General features: G+C 42.4%; 1 protein-coding gene across 2 annotated transcripts in view; it reads right to left on the bottom strand.

Annotated features, from left to right (window-relative positions):
* Positions 1 to 21,649, bottom strand: part of MAP1A (microtubule associated protein 1A) — a 54,697-nt gene extending 33,048 nt beyond the window's left edge. Inside the window, exons 1-2 of one of the 2 annotated variants that reach the window (XM_088062988.1) lie at positions 21,514 to 21,649; positions 16,891 to 16,992 (exon numbers count right to left, since the gene is read on the bottom strand). In XM_088062988.1, the coding sequence (XP_087919114.1) occupies positions 16,891 to 16,992; positions 21,514 to 21,649 (238 nt within the window). Of the gene's footprint in view, positions 1 to 675; positions 755 to 16,890; positions 16,993 to 21,513 lie in introns of those variants that run through there. The other variant, XM_088062989.1, reaches the window with a different exon arrangement.
* Between the last annotated feature and the right edge of the window lie 574 nt (positions 21,650 to 22,223).

The following is a 22,223-nucleotide window of genomic DNA, read 5'->3' as shown; positions in this document are numbered from 1 at the left end:
CCTCCTCCCTTCTTCAGCAGCACACGATCTTCAGGGAAGACTGTACTAGGATAAAACATAATGCTGCAGGACTCTTTATGGTCCTCACAGGCAGAATATTTTCTACGGATTCTTCTCTAAACCCATCTTCATACATCCGTCTCTGTGTCTGAGCTGAGTACACAAGTGCGGCAAGCAGCTGAGCAGCTGGGGAATTTGGGTTTTGTTCCTATAGTCAAGCACAAACAGCTGAGGAGGGGCAAGGTCCGCAAATCATAGAAACCCCAAGCTCCATCCGCAGCCACCTTCCCACTCTTGTTACTAATCCCCCTCAACCCCCCCCACATTCCGAGGAAATAAACCCGCACCCGCTATGAGCGCTCCGCGCAGCTGCGTCTCCTCACCTGCGCCTTTGGCAGGGCTGCGCAGCCCCACCAGCTCACCGGGACCGCGCACAGGAGCGCAGAGCCCGGGCAGGTCCGCTTGCCGTCACCAATATCCCCCGTTACCTCCCCAGAAGGGCCCGTCCTCCCCGGCCGACCAACGTCTTCCAAAGCAATGAGCAGCATCCGAGCGCGAACAAAGCGCCGCCGCCTTCATCTCGCAACATCCACGATACCGGAGCTCCTCACCCCCGACCGCCCCGGCACTTTTTGCTGCTCGCCCCGGGCCGGTGGGGAAGGAAGATGCACCTACCATCCTGGCCGGGAAGCGACGCGGATCGGCTGCCCCGAGCGCGGAGGATGCGGCGGCACGGCCCGGGCTGCGGCGAGCGGCTGCCCGGTCGCGGAGGGGGGGGGGGGCCGCCGCGCCCCCAGCCCGTGCCAGGCCGGTTTAACCCTCCGCGCACCGCGGAGCATCCCCACGGGCGGCCTCGCCTGCTCCGGTGCTCCTCGGCCAGCCCCGTGCGGCTCTCCTCTCGATCTCCGGGCGACGGCGAGGACCGAGATCCTGTCCCGCGCTGCGAAACACCCGACACGGGTCAAACCGCGGCCAGCGCTCCGAGATACGTGACACAGGTCAAACCCCAGCCAACACGGGTTCCGGCTGGCTGAACGCTTTTCCCATCACTCTCAGGCCGCTCCTCACGAGCTCCCGGAGCGGTGCTCCCCATCCCACCCTGGGCGCCTTCGGCTTAAGTGTCTCAAACTGGAACTTCACGTCGGACTCCAGCTGCAGAGCTGCTCCTCCAGTTAAAGACAAGCGACACGAACCACCGAACGCAGCCTCAGCTACCCAGTGGGGACAGATGTGCCTGACACCGCACACCGGCACCCGGCTGCTCATGCACAGACACGGCTCAGCGGTGAGCTTGGACCACACTGGACAGACAATGAACGCGAATGAGTGAGGCAAGAGTAGCAGATATTCGACCTCTGGAGACCCATTTCCAGCATGTTTTCAGATAAATGTTTACATTGTTTTCTGGGAACCTTGCAAGTTGTTTCATAATCAGCATCAGCTCCAAGGCACTTGCACATAATTGTGCCTCCTTGTTTCTGCTTTGCAGGGCTCAGCCATCCTAGTCCAGCATTGGAATATACAGATTACTTCGTGGTGTGCTAGTTGGCAATAGTGATTTTTTTTTTTTTTTCCCCCCACAGCAAGAACTGAAACCACTCTCACTGCCCTGCTTGCCTTACACGTGATGCTGACTTACTTCTAGATTCCAGAATTAACTGTGAAAGCTGGAGATATCCTGCTGGCCCCACAGCAGGTCTCCCTCTCAATGATTTTAGAAGGACTGTCAGACACAATGGAACGCTCAGAAATAAAAATATCACAGAATTTTAGGTTTTAAACTTCAAAAAAAACCCAAACCAGAATCTTCATTTCTGTAGCTTACAGATTATGCCAATCAGTGGCAAAAATCTGTAAACCTGAGGAGAAAAAAATCAATGCACTGCATCAAACGTCTTAGATTTCTGTATGTTTTGGCCAGGTAGCATAGCTGCGTCTTAACATCCTATTTAAAAAGAGCAAAGGTTAAATATTCTCAAAGGACAAACTACGAAGAAAATAGCTTCATGCTATGGGTCCCCTGTGCATTACAATGAACATTTTTCAAAACAGAGGGGGTCATTATCACTACCCATCATACTTGTTATCCCACTATAACCATTATAATACAAGCTGAAGAGTTTTGCATAGTCAATGTGAACAAAAAGAACCAAGTAAAAAGGTGGGGATAGAGATGACTGCAAATGTGCAGTCCCCTTTTTCAGCTTAAAGATGCACAGGGTGAGCAAAGGATATTACCTTAAAGGTGCTGCTATGTAGCAGTGCTGAAGACAAAGCAGGAGGATGTATTTGCTATTTCTGCTTGATATAAACTAGGCTTCTTAATATTTGAGTTAACATCGTCTACTTCAGTGTAAGAACTGCCCAGGCGGGTAGCCCAGGGACAATTTTATGCCATGGGAAGTTCTTGGGGTCTTTCCTAATAAACCCAGAACACTGAGACATGTCTGTCACTTCAGAGAGCAGTGCCAATGGTGTAGGAGGAAAGGGAGGGGGTTACATAGTCTGGGTCTGGAACTGACCCACACTGGAAATTGCACTGCCATCAGCAGATTTTTCAGAGCACTCCAGAATGGCAGCTCCCACAGCACATCCAGGAAGGGAATATACCCCAGGCTATTTCATACAGTGACACAAAACTCTGCAAGCCTTTTCCTTTTCTACACCCACTACAACAGTGATCAAATTTAGCCTCTAGCAGGATATTTGGAGCAGCAAGATCTCCTTCTGTATTGATTTTTAAAATATTGATATATTCTATTTCAAGCAGCAAAATTAGATTTTACTGTCTAATCAGGACATTTCCTGATATTAGTCATTGTTTCAAAATCCCTTCCTATTAACACTCATGCAAGTACACTTTAAAGCATGAACTAGCCAGATATCTTTAAGTGCATTAAAGCCTTTTTAATATATAAACAGACCGATTTGTTATCTTCCATCCATGATCTTATTTTATAAGGAAACAATAGTTTCAACACTATGTCATGCTCTTTTCTCTTTTGCCTCAAAATACTTCTTTATAAGTCACAAAAATTTTGCATCTTCCAGTTGCTGTTGAGACTTTACGTCAGAAACAACTATCTCTATGAAATTAATGTCTGAAGGTTGGAGCATCTACTGTCTCTAGTTTCCCTCTCTATTTACAGTCTTTTTACCTGTTCGTGCCCCAGGGAACTGGAATGCATTATTTTCATACTTTGCAAGTGTTTTTTTACAAAGCAAAAGTAATTTATGATGTATGGTGGTTTTCACAAAGCACAGCATATGTGTACTGTTTGACCAGCAAAAGTCTTCTCAAAACTGAAGAGGTTCTTAAAGCAGCTGCTGCCTTCACCATGCACCTGTTATTTAAGTGGCCTAAGAAGCCTCGTGCACACATGTTCTTTGAGGCAGCACTCCAGCCTTCATATGATCAGGTAACAGTTGCAGATAATCTCTTTTCAGCTTTTAAAGAAAACAACATTTAGCAATAAGCCCAAATACAGTCATCAAAAGCAAAAGGGAACTAATAAGGAAAGAACTCGCCAAACTTCAAGGCTCTTCCAGTTCCTAAAAAAGGGGCACTGAGCTTCTACCAGGAAGACCTAGAGCTATGATCAAGGTCACTTCCATTTCTTCAGTCCTTCAGGAGATCAGGAGATTCATCTGATCCGTGAGGAACCTCACAGACCAGGCACCAAGACCAGTACTAAGATGGGGCTCATTGAAGCTCAATTCCAACAACCACTCAAACATGGAAGTTTAATGACACTATTATTCTCTGATGCAAAGATAGATTTATTTCAGGTATTGAATTATAAAAGAGACAGGGAGTTTTTCCGTCTTTATGCTAAAAAACCTCAAATCACTTTTTTCCATTTTGTCAAACTGACAATTATGGCTTGAAATAAAGATCCTGTCTTTGGGCTCTTTCCTATCCTCATGGCTTTGAAAAGGCCACAAAGCTTCCTGGGATGTTAGCTGTAGTTCCTTTCTAACTAGGATATGTAATTAAACATGAAATCAAGCTGTTAAAAATGTGAACACTTATTTCATCGCTACACACCTGAGCCAGTATCACACTGGAAGGAATGCCCTGGATCATAAATAATAAGAAGCTATAGACAGGGTCTTCCCCTAGGCCAGCATAAATATAAAAAGTCAGTTCTTAAAATGTTTTTCTGTTGTTTTCAAATTTTAGGGTGGAGCCAGGGTCACATCTCCATGTTTTTCTCTACTACAATGTTTAAAACAGTTTTATATAAATGAAGGCTGTATGTTTTAATGAAGTATGAGATCTCAAAAAATACAGCTAAAGCATGTCTTACAGTGAGTTTAAAGGTCATGATTCTCTGAACAAAAGAACCAAGCTGTCTACCATCTTAAGCTCAAAAGCATTTGATTTTCTTAAAAACTCTAGGCCAAAGGCTTTAATAAGAAAAGATACTCTAATCAAGAATATACTATCTTCTGAAAGCCTTGGGACAAAGAATGACCATGGCCTGACCCAGACATTGCCCAGACATTAATTTGAGTAAAATATATTTCTTTCCCCACACCTTTGTGTGAAATGCAGAGTTCTGGGTGCTCTGACCTCTCCATTAGTCTGCATCCCAGCTTTCAAGCTCTCACTGCACAAAGCTATCACAGCACATCCAAGAGCAGAGGCATTAAGCTCTCACCAGAGCACAGGGGACAGAAAAAGCCTGTCAAGAAGCACAAGGACTTGCTTGCATTTGTCCTCTTGCAAGATTTCTTTGCTTTGACTATCTAGTTACTGACTTCCATAGGCTATCTGCTTTCAATCAAACAAACAAACTGACTAGTTCAAGTCTTTGGCAAATCACTGCTAAGATCCTCTTGCCTATCTTCATTTCTGTCAAGGTACAGCAATTTTTACTCTTTTCTACAGGCTTCATTAGGATGTATCTAAAGGACACTCACTTTTGCTGAATACTGCATCATTCTCTGCAACTGTTTAATAAGTCTTCCTATCTCCTTTCTTATTTACAGGTATTTGTATCTTTTTAATCTGTATGTTAGCTTAAATTCTGACCAAATAGATGTTTCCCACTTTTGTCAAGTTTCTCTATTTTTAAATAACCATTTCTGAAATACAGTGTCAACCCTTTGGTTGTCAGTATAGTTCTATTTAAAGTAACCTTTGATCCTTAAAGTATTTTATTCTTTCAGGTAGCTTTGCAGGTACAGTTATATATTATTATTAGTAGTAGTAGTAGTAGTATTGCTATTATTGCTATTACTATCACTATTACTATTATTACTATTATTGTTGTTGTTATTGTTATTGTTGCTATATATAACAATCCAGTTACATATTTAAGCTTCTCTTCCTTAATTTGAGAATGATGTTTTAATCTTTCTGATGCTTCAGGGCCCAAGGTGTGATTATTATCTGAGCTACTGAGAATTAGCAGGCCTAATGTGGAATTTTTCAAGTTTAAAGATGGAGAGCCAAAGTCATCCATTCCATTTATTTTTGTATCATTTTCTTCTTCAAGTAAGGTTTTACTTTTGTGGTAATAGCAGCTGTAATGCAGGCCCAGAGAGACTGTCTGCACCTGCTACCAACCTCTTTTCCAATTCTTACTTTGAACAAATTCATGAACCCTGTGAGTTTTCAGTGGCGACATTCTGGTTCTTCTTGCCCCAGAAAATAAGGTTTTAAAAATGGTGATCCTAATTTAACTCAGCAACTGCAAACCTTCAGGGAAAACAATGGAAGATGACCTGTCTAGAAGTCTCAGTAGAAAGGATAAAGAGGTTTATAAATCAAGGCTGTAAAACTGGAGCAAACACAAGCAGTACTAAAAGGCCAGCAGGAACATGAGAAAAGGGACTGAGGCAAATACCAGAGCACAGTGACAACAGTGCAGTTCTGTTACTGCGTGAGTGCAGCATGACTCCTTAGCACCCAGAAGGGTGGCAGAGAGGGAGGAGGACCAGGATCAAATCCCAGCAATTTCTTAGTGACACTGGGATAAAAAAAAAACCCTGTTTTTTTCCTAATTACACTGAGTTCAAGGACAGACTTCTCCAAGAAGCAGTATACATCTATCATGCCTTCTGCCAGAGCTGGAGTTGGCTGTACCTCTCAGCCAACACGAAGGCACCCCTAGACACAGCAAAGCTTCCCACATTTCCCCTCAGACACAGAGAGCAAAGGAGAAGGGACAAGTCAGGTCTGTCACTGAAAGAAAGAAAGTAATGCAACCAAGGCAGTATGTGAGGAGCAATATGAGCCAAATCCTGGTGCAAGCTTCCTCTTCAAGCAGAGGTATTTTTCCTTCCAGACACATTTAACTGCCTCAGATCACATTCTTGCTCTGGACCAGAGAGTAACCTGTTAGAAAAAGTACCAGCTGCCCCAAAAATGGATTCCTGGGAACCTGCTCTTTTAACTCAGTCTTAAAGGCCTGAACAGGGGTGTAAAGGCTGCTAACACCCTTATGGAGAGCAGCATCAGTCCAGAGGCACCAATAACAGCAAATGCCCTGCCTGTTATTTGGGTAGCAAACACATGTCTCTACAGAAAAGGAGCTGGTAGGAAAGCTGTGACAAAAATCACAGCAGGATCTTAAGAGAGAGGCAACAAGCATCAGTGGCAACAACAAAGATGTCACAAATGGCAGGCAGGAGCTGAATCTGGCAGAGAAAACAAGAGGATGCTGCGGAGAGGGTAGAGAAGAATTTAGAATTGGCAGTGGCACAAGTGACATTGCCAAGACAACATACAGCTGGGAAGGTTGAAGCTCTGTATATACTTCCATGTTTACATGACATTGACTGGAGATGACTTGCTTAAAAAGTGATGCATTTTTTATTAACCCATACCAGGGGTTAATAAAACCACTAGAGGTACTTAATTTTTTGTGTAATATTTAGAATTGGAAACTTAGATGCAGACATTTTTATGCAAGCAATGCAAAACAGCTCTGATACATTTTGTGAGGCAGTAGAAACCATTACCTGTCAGGTTCAGGCAGATTTAAAAGGCATTGTTTTGAGGCTTCTCTCCCAATGAATCCAGGTTTTAGGAGAAGCTAAAAATTCTAGGAAAAACTAACAGTTACAGGACATATTACATGCAAAGATACCACAGAAATAACCATATGTTATGATTACAGAACAGAAATTGCTCTTTCAGGCATATTTTAAATTTAAAGAGATAAAACATAAGTCCCTCCAAACTCCAAACACTAAGTTGTGTGCATGTTTAGGATGTCATGGTTTCTAGACACTTTCTACTTGTAATCTGCTTAGTCAAGAAAAAGGGAAAATGTGAGAAATATGCAAATATTCTTCAGACATGGATCAAGCAGGACATCCATTTCAGGCACTATTCTCTCCTGGGTTTATGTTCTGTATAATAAGATCAGCACTGCAGCACATGCTTTCTTGCAAAGATCTAGCTCAGAGATGAAACCAGAGAAGGAAAACAAATAGGTGGTGGGGGTGTGGTAAGGGGAGGAAGGGAAATCAATAACCACTTTGAATTATTCATCCCCATGAAATAGGAATAAAAATGCAAGCAAATGCCATCTTTAGAACAGTGATCCAAGGAGAATTTTCTTTATAGAAGTCTGTCTACTGCAGGTTTTTCTAGAGAATCTTTACTACTCACTAACATTTCAGAGGCAAAGAAGTAGGGTAAGGTCAAACTCAAACCATTCACTTACCTGAAGGCACATAACATTGTAAATAGTCACTGTCAATTTCCACAATAGCTACTGTCAAAGTAAAGGCAGACAAGATCCAGAATAGGCCTCAGTTTTCAAAAATAGGAACAAAACACCAAGATCAGGTCATTTGAAAGAAATACATGTTCTTGTCCTATTGTGTTGCTCAGAGATATTTTTCCCTTTTTTTTTAACCATCAGAAATGTAAGTCTCATCCAACTCAACCATCCTGAAAAGTTCTACAGATGAGGACCAACATCACTGAAGCAAAGCCCACTGTTTAAAATCCATTCAGAATGGATTCCACCAAAGCCATTTAAAAAAGGCCTGAAAAATTAAAACCATTGAGTAATTCTGAAGCTACAGCCTTAAGGACAGCCCAGGCTCAATATTTCTTTTTTAAAAGGTAACAAACAAAGAAAACATTCACACTTACCAAGACAGAAAATACTAAAGAAACGAAAACAAAATATGCTTGTTTTACATTGTATCCTGAAGAAGAGTCCAACCTTTTCCCAACGATCTCATCATTATTTTCCTTTTCTATCAAATTCAAGGGTTAATCTTCCCTCAACGTCCATTCAAACAGATCTTGACCCCTCAAATATTTTATATGACAGACAGCTCAGCAGGACTGACTCAGCTCAATGCATTCCCTCCTCTGTCCTTGAAGGATAAGATTGTTCCAGGATAAACCCAGTTATTCTTTGCTTCCATATACACTTCAAGATTTTGAATTCCATGAACTGCCAGCAACATTTAACCACAGCATCTGGTTTCAGGAGCAAGAGTAACAATTTAGTAAGGCAATTTCTAACTTTAGAAATGCAACTCACATGCAAAGTGAATTCACAACTGGGGTGATTTCAACTCTAGGAGTTTTGAGCTAAGAAACTCACAGAATTGGAAAGTTAATTATCTGTGGAGATAAAATGCAGAAAACACAGGAAAAACCTTTCCAAACACTATTTTTTTTGCTGTGTTTTGTATAAGAACTAATTCTGAGTAGAAAATAACTATATTTGTTTATTTCTAGTTAAATAATTATATCAAACAGTATGGTTAGTGAAGACTACCTCTCAAATAAGTATGCCTGCATCAGGAATTCCCCCACTAGCATGTTACTGACAGCTTTGCTAGCAGCTCACACAGACACCAGACCTAAGTGATGACAGGAGAAAGAGCAGGTGGATCACAGCAGTGACCTGTACTGACTTGGCTTCCCACCATAGCAGTGGATCTCATGGGAGTCTGCAGCTTCCTCATGAAGGGCAGCACCAACCTCTGCTCTCTGTGACAGGACCTGAGGGATAGTCTGGAGCTGTGTCAGGGGAGGTTTAGGCTGGATACTTGGAAAAGGTTCTTCCCCCAGAGGGTGATCAGGCACTGGAACAGGCTCCCCAGGGCAGTGGTCACAGTCCCAACACTACCAGAACTCCAGGAGTGTTTAGACAACAATCTCAGGCATATGGTGGAATTTTGGAGTGCCCTGTACAAGGGCAGGGGCTGGACTTGATGATCTTTGTAGATCCGTTCCAACTCAGGATATGCTATGTTTCCATTGTAATTACCTATGGTTTATAACAGACCAGACATGTGTTCAAATAAGAAAACACCTTACCTAAAAGTCTACATAACACAAAAATCCTAGCACCTCCCCCCAAAAACCCACAAGCAATAGCTCACTGAGGCTTTGGTTTCTTATTTTCACACCATAGCCTTTTGGGTGTCACAATGAGAACTTCAAAACACATGGTAGAAATGAAGGAACAGTTTGAAATACAAGAGGCAAACAGAGATGAAGACTGACAACTCCCTGGCCTGCCAAAGCAGTGTCAGTATACTGGCATCAGATGCAGGAAATGCAGCCCATCTTCCCATCTACTCATGAGAAGCATCATTTCTATGAAAGAAACAATTTTTCACCGCTGCTCTGGTTCTGTTAAGTTCCTCTGCTAAATATTGAGGGGAAAATTCTGTTCAGCTTCTTAAAAGCAAAGAGAACTCTCAGGATGTGTAATGTCCAGAGGAGGTCTCTTAGCACAAAAGCAAAACCATGTAAGACCATATATAAAAACACTGCTTTTACCAACTTTAGCAGATGTTTTAACTCTATCTCATTTTAAAATGAAGTTCTGCAGGTCAAATAGAGCCAGAAACATTCAGTAAATATTTCTGTTCTGTAGCTGAAAGAAATTAAAATATATTTTAGACACAATGAAATTTTAACAGTAACAGTGGTGGGAAATCGAAGCATTCAGACCAAGCCTATGCAAAAGATAATTTCTTGTACAAGATCTAAGATTGATTAAGAAGCTCTCAGCTTCCAATATGAGCTCCACTACTCTGGCATTTAAGTTCTAGGAGACTGCAAAACCCATCAGCAGTAAAGATGCAAATAGAGTACTAAATTAATGTCAATCAGCATGGCTTTACAGAAAATATGACCTTCCTTCTTAATAAAAACCAAATAAGCTTGTCAAAATCTCAAAGATTGTACTGACACAGTGCAATCATTATTTTATATGTCATGTCATATAAGCCTGCACTGTGACTCATGCTGCTCACTACATTCATAGACAACCTGAAAAGGAGGAAAGTAGACTGGTGGCAAATCTTATGGATAGTACCAAGTATGGCTGCAGATGAATTGCCAGGGAAACTTCACAATGCTGAGTTTTGTTTTCCCCTTTATTCAGTATAAATCACATATAAAATTACACTAACTTGCTAACCAGAGCCAACTATTACCAGTGGGGTATCTTTGCAGTCAGAAAGCAATAAATATGTCAGAAATTGGTAAGGAAGAAAAAAAATCTTGTGCCACTGTGTGAACGCATAACTTTACCCCACTTTGAACACTACACACTTCTGTGTTGGGATATGTTCCCAGCATCCCAAAGAGATAGATCTGGAAGGCAATAAAAAATATAAAATTAAAGGTCTGGGATAGTTTCCCTATAAGAAACCATTAGGTAAGTCTGGCCTCTGCAATCTGGAGAAATCATGAGAAAGCAAATATGCCAGACCTATAACACAACCAGATTGGACAGGATTGTCCAATATAGGAAGGTGTATCAAAATGAGACCAGGCAGGAATAAGAATCCAAGCAAATAAGATGTGGTTGTAGGTTTCTTCCTGTGACAGGTCAATGAACTGTTCTATTCCTTGCTTCCTTTACTTGCAGGGAAAAACTCTGTAGAGGTTGAAAAGTGCTGTTACTAAGCAGATAAAAAAACATACCTGTTCATGAGCTGGAAAGAGATATAAGCTAGGATAGTACAAGGAAGAACTGTTTTATGCACTCATCTTGCACTCCTGCCCATGCATCCATTTTTTTATTGCTGTTCTGCATGTAACTTTGGCTGGAACCAGTACAACTACCTACCCTAACATACAGCAGCCTTAGAGAAGATGTATTCCTACAGAACACATGAGTAACTGATTAAAGTATGTCTAACTGGTAGATCCTGGTGGTGCTTGCAAGTCTCACAGAAATATTCTTTACCAGTTATCTGGGAGAAAAATCTAAGGATGTTTGTGACAGGAATCATCTGGAAAGAGCAATGCTTGAGATTATTGAAGCCACATGTACCAACAAAAAACATGGGCTGCTCTTACAGCCTGGGAAGCTATTTTAGTTGAACTAACCCATGAACTGCAGTTCATGGGGTCTTTGAGGTCATACTCAGTGTGGTTACTACAAAAGTAAATACTGCCCTCAAGAACACAAGGAAGAAGCACAGAAGCTGACAAGTGCTTGCTTTTGTATTTCTCTGGTCAAAGGTATGTTGGCAGACAAACGGTACAGGACAATTAATTGCTCAAGGACTAAAAATTGCATCAAAAGTCCAAAGAATCATTGTTGCATCTGTGGGGGAAAAGAAAAAACAAAAGTAGTGTTAGCCACTGACTTTTTGCTACGTGAACATGCAAGTTTAGGATGTATCAGTACTTTCATTAAAACAGCCAAGAGCTGAATGAAATCCATCACTCAATGTTCTACATTACAGAAATCTCTCTAGCAAGAGATGACATCTGCTGGGAACATACACTTTCACTGTAATCTAATTTTCACAAGCAATTGTCTTTTGCCTCCTGTCTAGAACAGCTTTTGCTTGAACACACAAACTTATCACCTGTATTATCTAGAAGCTATAATTTGAATAAACAAGGCAGCTTTTTTTACTGTCATGCACTTGAGACTCACCACTGAAGACCAGCTAAGCAGTTCAGTAGAAAAAAGCATATGGCACAAGCCAAACTCCAAGCCATTCCAAGTTCCACAAAGAAATTGAACCACTCGCAAACACATAAAAACATTGACCTATGGAATATTAATGCAAAAGGAAGACCAAATGCAGACTTTGAGATAAAGATGTGCACGGTGGGCTTGTGTATTTGCCTTTTCTTATTACTAGATTTGTAAGTTAACAGCTTGGTTTGTTCCAGGACTAAAAGTCCCTGTCCTTTCACTGTTGCAAAGCTGAATACATAGAAGCACAGAACAGCCAAGGTTTGAAGGGGCCTCAAAAGATTGTCTGTTTCAACTTCATGGGAAACCGAACAGAGATTATACATCTAACACCCTGTACAATTACATCTTGAAAACCTTCAATGATGGGACTCTACCATGTCCCTGGGAGGTTTTCACATGTGACCAATTTTTCTCACAGTAAAAAAATAATAAAATTCTTACCTGACTTCAATACTCTCCCAATGCAACTTTGACTCATTGCCCCTTGTGAAGGGAAAGCCTTTATCCTCTTTGTAGCTGCCTGTATGTTCCAGAAAGGCAGTAAAACCAAATTCTTCTCCTAGTCCAAGTTAAAAGCCTTCTAGGAGTGCTCATCCAAAAGACAGCTGCTTTCAAGAACTGTAACACAGCTTCACTATATTCTCAGATAGCTGTGGCAGATATAACTGTGTTATATCCTCAATCCTCAATTGGCACAAAGTGTAAAAGGCATCAGTAGGATGTGAAGAATGAGTGTTAGGCTGAATATGAAAGGCTTCATAGCCTGAAGGCCATCTGCTGGCAAGGCAGCTAGTTATTCAACTTACTGATGGCTTTCAGTGTAAAACATTATGTTTGCAAAGGAAAATGCAAGCTAATACTTGAATGTGTTTAATATTTCTCATATTCCTTTTACAGAGGCAAGAAAAGTATATAATCAATGTTGGATTATTTCAAGAATTTTTTCCATCAAATTCAACCTGCATGGTATTTTTAATAGCTTGCTTTTCAATTATGTCATTAGTTATTTTTAAAAAGTTTTTTGAAGGTCAACACAAAGTACAGCTTGAGAGAAAAGACCACTGGGATGGTTGAGGTATTTAAAACCCCTAAGTCAGACTGAAAGCAGCTGCTAATATTCATGGAGTTAACTATTTTCAGAAAAAAGTGGTTTTCTCTGAACATCAGAATCAACAGATATCAGAACGCATACTTCCCTTGTGCTGAGAAATAATTATTTTAAGCACCTCACCTCAAATCATGTCACTTCTTATTTGAAAGAGACATTCCCTCCTGGTTTTAAAGAATTGTTACCATCCAGTACAAGGAGACATTGCCCATGAACTTAAACTGCTTTGGCAGCCAGTAGTGACTGGGAGTTGTGCAGAAGTGCACCTGGGGCTGTCCTTAGCATACAGGAGGATACACTTCTGTTCATTTTTTCTCCTCATATCACACTCTCCTTCCTTCAGACAATTCACCAGCTTCCAGAAACTCCAAATACATCCACACTTGATTTCTTGCTGTGCCTCCCCTCCATAACTTGTGAATTATGCTGTGAGATTACCCTTACAGCATGGGCTATGTTGTCTGTGGTACTCAGAGAACAGCCAGCAAGTCAGTGTGGGGAAAAAAGAAACTCAAAACCCCAGCAACAAATCAACTTCCATAAGATGCATTCAGTATCCCTTTACAAGCTCTGCTCTGAGCTTTTCTCTTCTTGATTGTTCTGCATTTGAGGCTCTTTTGCTCCTCATCATCTTTAAGCAGACTAAAAGCTTGTCTGAGGGATAACTGTGCCATCTCCATTCCCACAGAACACTACAGTTACATTTTAACTTCAGCTGCAAACTCTACGCATTAACATCCTATAAATACAGGTTTGAAATAACTATTGTAACCAAGTGAGAAATTGCAAAGTCTTGGAATATTCTGGTAGACTCCTTTACTTAGCCATATTGTATTACCAGTGTCCATCTTTTGTTTTTTGCCAGTGGTGTCACAAGTCTGCCAAATGAGAAACCTTCTGCATTAAACAGAAGGTCAAAGACCGACTCTAGGCTTACAGAAACTGCTGTGCTTCAGCTGCCTTCTCCCTAATCAGACTGTAAACATCAGCCTTTAAGGGAACGATATTCTCCAATTAATGCACCTCTGAAAAGAATCCTTCAGATATCCTACTCAACATACCAGTGTGGAGGTACATGTCCCCCACACAAGCCAGACTGGGATCTTTCAAGTAGTATGGAATCAAAACAACATTAGCTGGAAGGGATTTCAGGAGAGCTCTAGTACAGCCTTCTGCTCAGAGAAGCTAGCACCAATGCTAAGAGGAAAATCAGTTGCAGGCACTCTTCCCTTTGCCCACAGTAGGAACAAGAGGGTAAGTAAAGTGTAGAGCCAAACAATAATATAAAAGTTCTAGTTTTATGTATGTTCCTATGGAGAATAGTGATGAACACCTTCACAGGGCTGTTACAGGATACACAACAATGAATTTCAGGAAGTTGCAGCAAATACTTAAAAAAAAATAAAATTATAAAGATTCTTTACCATCAAAGTAGTCAGTAAAAAATAGCTGCTCAAGCAGAAACTGCAAAGCTAAAAGAGCATTTAAAACTGCAGCTGTATTCCAAAGGGTATTATCTGATAGCACATATGGAATGCAGACAAGACTGTTCCCAGTTTACATTTTGAGCTTCTTCTAGATTGTATTATCAGTTGTAACCTGAAATTTCTCTTGTAACAGTCTTTCCCACTTCCTCCCCACAAACCATGCCATAACCATAGCTTACTGCTGTCACTGAGAGAAACTTGCCTGCATGCATGATCTAGCACCATCAAATAAATCCTGGGATTATAGCATAACTCCTCAATTTAAGCCCTTCAGCATTCAAGATACACTATCTCCTGCACAATCTTCCTGAACAGACTATCATTATTTTCCACAGTCCTATACAGCTGCTTAACACATTTTAAATTGTAGCCATTTTTCTCACACACACTCCTTTTGCCTCTGGCAGAGCATCTTGCTGCATTTCAAGATCCATTCTTTCTGAACAAACATGGGTCCAGACAGGAAATGTGCAAGTATCTAACTTGAGGCAAAGCTGCTCTCTAAGACCCCCGTAATCCCAAAGCCTTTCTCTGTCTGGCTGCTCTGACCTTAAGTGTTGCCAGGGACAGTGTGCCAGCTGTACACACTTGCCACAAACCAAGGAGCCCCTATAGAAATACGTCTGGTCCAAAGGCCAATCCATGTCTGCTAGATCCCCAGACAAGAATCTCTCATACTCTACTGCTAATCCCATCAGAAGCAGAAGCTGCTGAGAGGCAGCTATGCTTTTCCTTTCCCAAAAAATGTACTAGAGCAAAGAGATACTGTGCAGAGCTAGCTGGAATGTAGAGTCCCACAGGAAACTCTGCAGGTATGTGATGATGGCTCTAAAGAGTGGCACCACGACTAACACCAGGTTAAGCTGCAAGCCTCCAGTTCAGGACAAAATCTCTACACACAGTTTATATCAGAATTCCTGTTTACTAATCTTTCTGTCAGTAACTTCTGCATACCAAAGCCTGGTCCCTAATCCTGTGCCAATAGGCTTTCTTAAACAGACTTCATAGACTTAGATCCCCCAAATATTTTTGCTTGGTAGTTTAAATCACTCATCTACATGTTTGCTGATCTCTTTGAAGTGCTACAAGACATTTGAAAAGCAGAACTTCCCTTTGCAGAACCAATGATGACTCCTCCCAGATAGACACTAATCCTGCCTTATACTGTAGTTGCTGCTGCTTTGCTCAATACAGTTCCCCAAATCCGTCACAGAAACCTCTTCATAGACTGCCAACACACCCCTTGCTCCTCAGAGACTACGCTAGGGAAGTGAGTGGGATACATTTCGCTAACATTAATCCAGATATTTCAACTCTGACTTAGAAGAATTCTTGGGAAAATGTTATACTCATGGTAACTTGTTTGTGCTCTAGTCTAGGTGTACTATAAGCTCTGTTACAGCTTCTTCAAATTGAGACAGATCTGCTGAGTGTTTCAAATTATATGTTTCATACACATTATTTTAATCCCATAAGTGTATACACACACACACACACACCATCTTGATGTGTCTTGAGGGAGAATTTCCATCCCCATATTAAAAAGTCATAGAGAAGGTGAGACCTCTCAGTCAGTGGCACATTTGAGAAGAGTCCAGGTACTTTCTTTTGCAGCTGTCCTTTAGGAGAACAGCTTCCCCAACTGGAAAAATTCAGAGGCTTTGACAAGAGCATAAAACATACAGTGAGCTATATTATGATCTTATATAAACCGGGTTTTGCAAGTGTCATCTGTGCTTACTGTAGTAACTTACCATATGTTACATAAAAGTATTATAAACAGAGTTCAAGCTTTTCACATGCCAAGCAAGCCTAATTTCTAATGGTTTATGCCATTTTTATAATGCTCTTATTCGTTGTTCTCAGGAAAGGGAGCTTCAAAAAGAGGAATCCAAAAAGTCATTTGGCTATTCCTACACACTACTTGCAACACCTTTTGTGCATATGAAAACATATTCTAAAACCTAACAGGAAGACATTGATAATGAATAGCTTACAAAGTAAACTATTTTGTGCCACCTGAATAAGATACAAAAGATAGATAGATTAGATAGATAGATAGATAGATAGATAGATAGATCCTAACTTCTAACTAGTTTAATAGGCTTTAAAGCAACACATATTTCTATTCAACTCTATTCTCAGTAGTAAGATCTGTAATTTTAAGGTACATTCATTGCATCCAACATACCATTAAGACTGCTTTTCTTTTGCATTCAGCTTGGCAGAATCCTGGGCAAACAAGTCACTAATTGAATCGCAAACAGTTTTATTGTTTGTTGTTGCTTTGTTTTTTTTTTTCCAGACCCAAAACAAGAGTTAAAAGTTAATGCATGTAAACCAAAAAGCTGACCTTTGACTTCAGAAGAAAACTGAGCCAGATGTCGGGTTACAAAGAGCCGCAGTTGACGATTCAGATCACAGTACAGAGTATTAATGTTCCAGGAACGAATTCCTGTCAATAAAAGAAAAAAAAAAAAAAAAAAAAAGGAAAAAGTAAGCTGTCATTGTCATTACATCTACTCCAGAAAGAGGAAGCAGAGAAAGAGAAATGAGCAGGACACACAAGGACCAAGGATGCTCTACCAGCTCTACCAGATGAGCATACTTAGGATGGAGAAAGTCTTCAGAAGCCGAGGACCGTAAGATACTTACCTTCCATAAAACATTTCTTCCTGAGGGACATGCAGTGAGCAAGTCTCCATTCAACTTGGACTTCATGCAAGAAAAACCAACAAGAGATGAGGCCAAATAAATTACACTACTGCTTAACCAAACAAATACATTATGTTAGTTTTACATCTGCATTCTCCAGCACTAGTCACCAGTAGAGATGGGCTACTGTGTGGTTGTGCTACTGAAAAGCTCAGAGACATCAGCTTCTTTGGTCTTATAGCCTAGGCATCCTCCAAGTCACAAAAGCCCCCACCCATCCAACTCCTTCAAAGACACTGATCCCACTGAGACAATTTGAGTCTATTCTTTAATCTTTATAATCTTTGCCAGCTAATTGCCTTCATATCACAGCAAGAAGGTGCTTCTGCTCCCAGAGCTAGTGGCAGCAAGCCATTCTGGGGAAGTCACCTTCAGACCTCAATGTGAGCAGGTATACATTCTGGAGGACACCTACAGACCACAGATTTTCATATCCCAGTAGGGAGCAGCCTTTCCTAAATGGTGTGACTCTACACTGTGCCATAACCAAAGCAGGATATCACTAGGAATCCCTACTCCAGCATCTGGTGCTGATGCCTGGTGATGTTCAGCTGTTGAAGGCTGATGCCACAGACTTCTAAGGTTAACAGAAACAAGAATTTCAGCTTCAGTATTCATTGATGGAGTCCTGATTGAGAGCTCTTTCACCACCTCTCTTGCATAAAATACAAAGTTTTATTACCTCTATTGTCTGCTTTCTTTCAACATAACCATGTTAATTTTCCATGGAGATATCATGCCCATTTACTGCATTTCTAGTTCTCCATGTTGTGCAAGAGCTTTTACTGACCACTGGCAGGAGAGGATCCTCGAGGATACATGCTCCAGCTTTCTACACATACCCATACACAGTAATCATTGCATCACACAGGTCAGTACTCTCAAGGCCTGTACAATCCACAGCAGCTAAAAAAACTTTGTGCTCAGTTTCTTTTTCTGGTGACAGCTGAAACAATACATTAACAAAGCTTATTTATGTGCTGATAGCCTGCACTTCAGACTGCACAAAAACTCCCCAGTAAATCCTGTGAACTTCAGAAAAAGAAAAATAAAAAACAGCAAAGAAACAAACAAAACAAACAAAAAAACACCCCACCCCCCCAAAAAAAACAAAAAAACCCAAACCAACCAAACAAAAAAACCAAACCAAACCAAACCAAACAACCTTTAACAACTTACCAGCACAGTGCCTTTCAATTTGGACATGGGATACGAACCAACAAAACACATAATAAAAAGACATGGAGCAAGAAGATGGACAAAATGTTTTCCTATGCTACACTCCAATAGAACATAATTGTTTAAACATGTGTCCAGTATAAGAGAATCTTAATGCAGTACTTATGAGCGTTCTGACCTGGACAGGAACAAGGTGGAACTCTGCAGGGCAAATCCTGCTGACTAGCTGCTGTGTCATGGTCACCGTGTCCTACTGCAGCAATAAGTGCTATTTGAGGTACTGCTACATCCTCTAGGATGCAGAAAGCATAGATGCTCTTTCAGAGCAAGAAAGGAAAGAGTGGAATTATCTAACTTGTTCTCATACAAGAGCAACAACATTGCGACAATTTATTCAACATATTTTTCCCTACAGGTTGTCTGAGTTTACTTGTAATCTCTCCCAGTTTGCCACAACTCCAGTTTATCACTCCGTGGCACATGAGCAAGAACATTGTTCTTGCTGATTAGAATCCTCTGTCATGAGAGTGCAAACTATACCACAATAAGGGTAAATATTCAAGCTCTTTGCAAATGCAAAGCCTAAGTAAGGGACCATGTGACTCATCAGTTTTCCATCTCATTCTTTATGCCCTTGTGAATGTTTTATACCCTGCTGAGGTAATTGGCTTAAAAGATTTGGCATTTCTGCCCAGTACTACACCTAGTCTTCTGGATATTGTTTCAAAAATGGACAAAAGAAACACAGCAAGAGAAAAATAAAACTAGCATTTATTAGACAGTATTTTGGAAAAAGTGTTGTTCAGAAATCCCACAGTGTCACAGCCAACAAAGCTCTACACCTGAAAATGAGCAGGTTCCTATAATGTCCTGTAGCTGCTATTGCATACTCCTTAATCAAGGTATAGAAAGAAGTCTGAAAAAACACACCTTTTATATCAGTCAGGGCAAGACATCTATCGACCAGAAAACAATATCTTTGGTTATTTTTTATTTGGGGCTTTTTTGTTAGGTTTTTTTTGTTTGGGTTTGTTTGTTGACTTCATTTGGGTTGCTTTTTTTTTTGTGTAGAGAGGGTGCAACAGCCAACAGCTAGCACTTAAGTGGGAATCATCATTTCCACATTTCTTGAACTCCCTGAATCAAAAGTGCAGTTGTCTATAACATCATAACATGCTGATAATGACAGGTCTCAAGATTGCTGTCATTTTAACTATTCTCATTTTTCATATCTTTCAGTTTGCAAATATTGGTCCATTTTAAGAAGAGGTCATTCTCCCATTTTGTAGTGGGAAAAACTAATTTCTGGAGGTCTTGTTCTGTGTAAGTGACAGAGCAAAGATTGAAATCCAGGTTTCCAGCTCCCTGAGTGATTCACTTCTACTGACAGTAACTTACTAATACCGCTGAAATGGCTTCCTCTCATGCAAATGAAAGAAATGTTTACATTTGGCAGAATTTCAGCAGGTTTCTAATCAGAGAAGGCCAACTGTAGAATTCATTTTTATTATGGCAGTCACAATTTAAGTCAGAAACAGCCTGTTTTTCCTCTGCAGTGGGAATTCTCAGGTTACTGGCATATGACTGCAGAATCAGAGTGAAATCCTTTAGTTCACAGTCTGATCAGTCACCATTTCAAAGATTCAGACAATGGATAAGGATGTAGGTTAGCACACTAGCTCAGTGAAGTTCCAAGTGAAGATGATCACCCTGCTGCGCAGGAAGAAGGAGTGGCCCCCTCAAAGAAGGTCTTTCAGAGGCCAGATGGGTCATAATCAGGTCTACTACTCCTGACTAAAGCCATCCTATAAAAAGGGAATGAAACACTCCTCATGAACGAGTTGATAAGCAGCCTGCCAACAGATAGCTGGAAAAGATGCTGAAGTGAAGAAATTGGACAATATCTGACATTTTTACACCCACCCTCTTCCTTAAATTGCACTGCCCATCTGTTCTGCAGTAGTGCTAATGCTTGGGAAGAAAACAGTCACAGAATTATCTCTGAATACGACAGTTTGGCCAATAGTTATGACTGTTATCCCTGGCATATTTCAAACCAGTGTGCCTTGGAAATGGGGAGCTAAGGGAGGAGTGAAGGTGAGTCAGAAGCCTGTTACTTTATTTCTCAGAGGTGTACTAACTGCTTATTAGAACAAGGATTCTCTTAAGGTCTTGATGTAGTTGATCAGCTCTCCTTTGTCTTTTTGTCAGAAACTATCGGAAACGGATATGCCATAACGGAAGAACTATCATCTCACCACCTCCTTCCCCCTTACTTCTAAACAACACTGCATCTAATATACAAAGACTAATTAATTGCCAAGGCCTCTGGGTGTTACTAAAATATGGATAACAGAGGAGGAAAATGTTATGGCAGGTCTATCCTGCATTGTGTCACCCCTGAAGCAGTTCACTGTGTGGCTTGTCCTCTCTCACTCTGGTCCATGCGGCTGCTCTATAGCCAGGAAGAGGCCGTACCACAACAGCCCCCTGTTCACAGCTGTCCCTAGGATCACAGTAAACAGTCCAGCAAGACCATTCCTCCAACAAGACAGAATTTTGGGGTAAGACTGAAATAAGATGCAATTCACCAAATCACTAATAAAATAAAGTCTGACAGGAAAGAGAACCATGAAATGTCTTTAAGCTTTAAGAAGTTCGAAAACTGTGTTAGCTATATGTCATTAATGCATATAAAGCAATGATCAGGGAAGAAAAAGCAACGGATGCCGCCTGACGCCGCAGAGACCGGCCCCGCACTGCGCCGGGGATCCGAGCCCCGCCCGGCCTCGCCCTCTGCCCGGGCCCCTACCGGGATGCTCGGCTTCAGCCTCGGCCTCCGCCCCGCGACTCCGACAGCGCCTCGACCCTTCCCGCGGCCACCGCCCGCGGGCCTCCGCCGCCGTCCCTCCGGGAGGAGCGGGATGAAGCCCTGCGGCGAGATGGCGGTGCCGCAGGGCGGGGAGGGCACCGACAGCTCCGCCTCGTCCCAGGCGGCGGCAGGCGCGCAGCCCCGTGGCTCCCAGGGACAGGGATCGCGTCCGTCTCGCCCTGGACCCTCCGCCGCGACCCCACTCCTCACCACGCTCCAGGGCGCCGCGCAGCGCGCCCCGCTCCGGCTCCGTCCCGATCTCCCCGATCACGGCGAGCAGCGCGTGCCGCCGACCGCCCGGCGGCGCCGCCGGGGCCATGGCGACCGGCCCCGCCGCCGTCTCCATGGCAACGCCGCGGCCGCTGCTGCAGAGCGCGGTCACTGGCGCGCGGCTCTTAAAGCGCCCTGAGTCCCCCCCACCCTGATTGGCCGAGCTGGCACGTGGTCCTGCGCTATTGCGGGCTGGGGGCGTGGCCTTCCCCTCCGGGCCCCGCCCCGCCCGCAGGCCCGCCCCGAGCCCCGCCCCACCCTCAGGCGCTCCCGCGCGGCCCGGCTGGAGTCGGCGCTGCCCCGGCCGCGGGGAGCCTGCTGCTGTCTCGGTCCGGACCGGCCGCTGTCTCGGTCCGGACCGGCCGCTGTCTCGATCCGGACCTGCCGCAGCCGGGCTGCCCGCCCGAGGCAGGCTGTGCCGGCAAGGCGGCTGCTGGTGAGCTCCCGCCGGTGCTAGGGCGCGGGGTCTTCGTTCTTTCCGTTAAGATGGGCAGAGCGGTACAGCGACCAGCTTGGATGCTCAAAACCGCGAGCGAGGCTCAGACCTTTGAAAAAACAATTCAGGGACAAAGGGGTGTTGGTTTATAGTTTAGTTTAGAATTTAGTTACTTAAATAGAGAAATTCGCGGAGATTTCTAAATGCTTGGTGT

This window comes from Pseudopodoces humilis, chromosome 16, assembly GCF_049639895.1.
Source record: "Pseudopodoces humilis isolate 2021_Gansu_Grassland_sample_001 chromosome 16, ASM4963989v1, whole genome shotgun sequence".
NCBI lineage: Eukaryota > Metazoa > Chordata > Aves > Passeriformes > Paridae > Pseudopodoces > Pseudopodoces humilis.
This window is presented reverse-complemented; position numbering and strand designations above follow the sequence as displayed.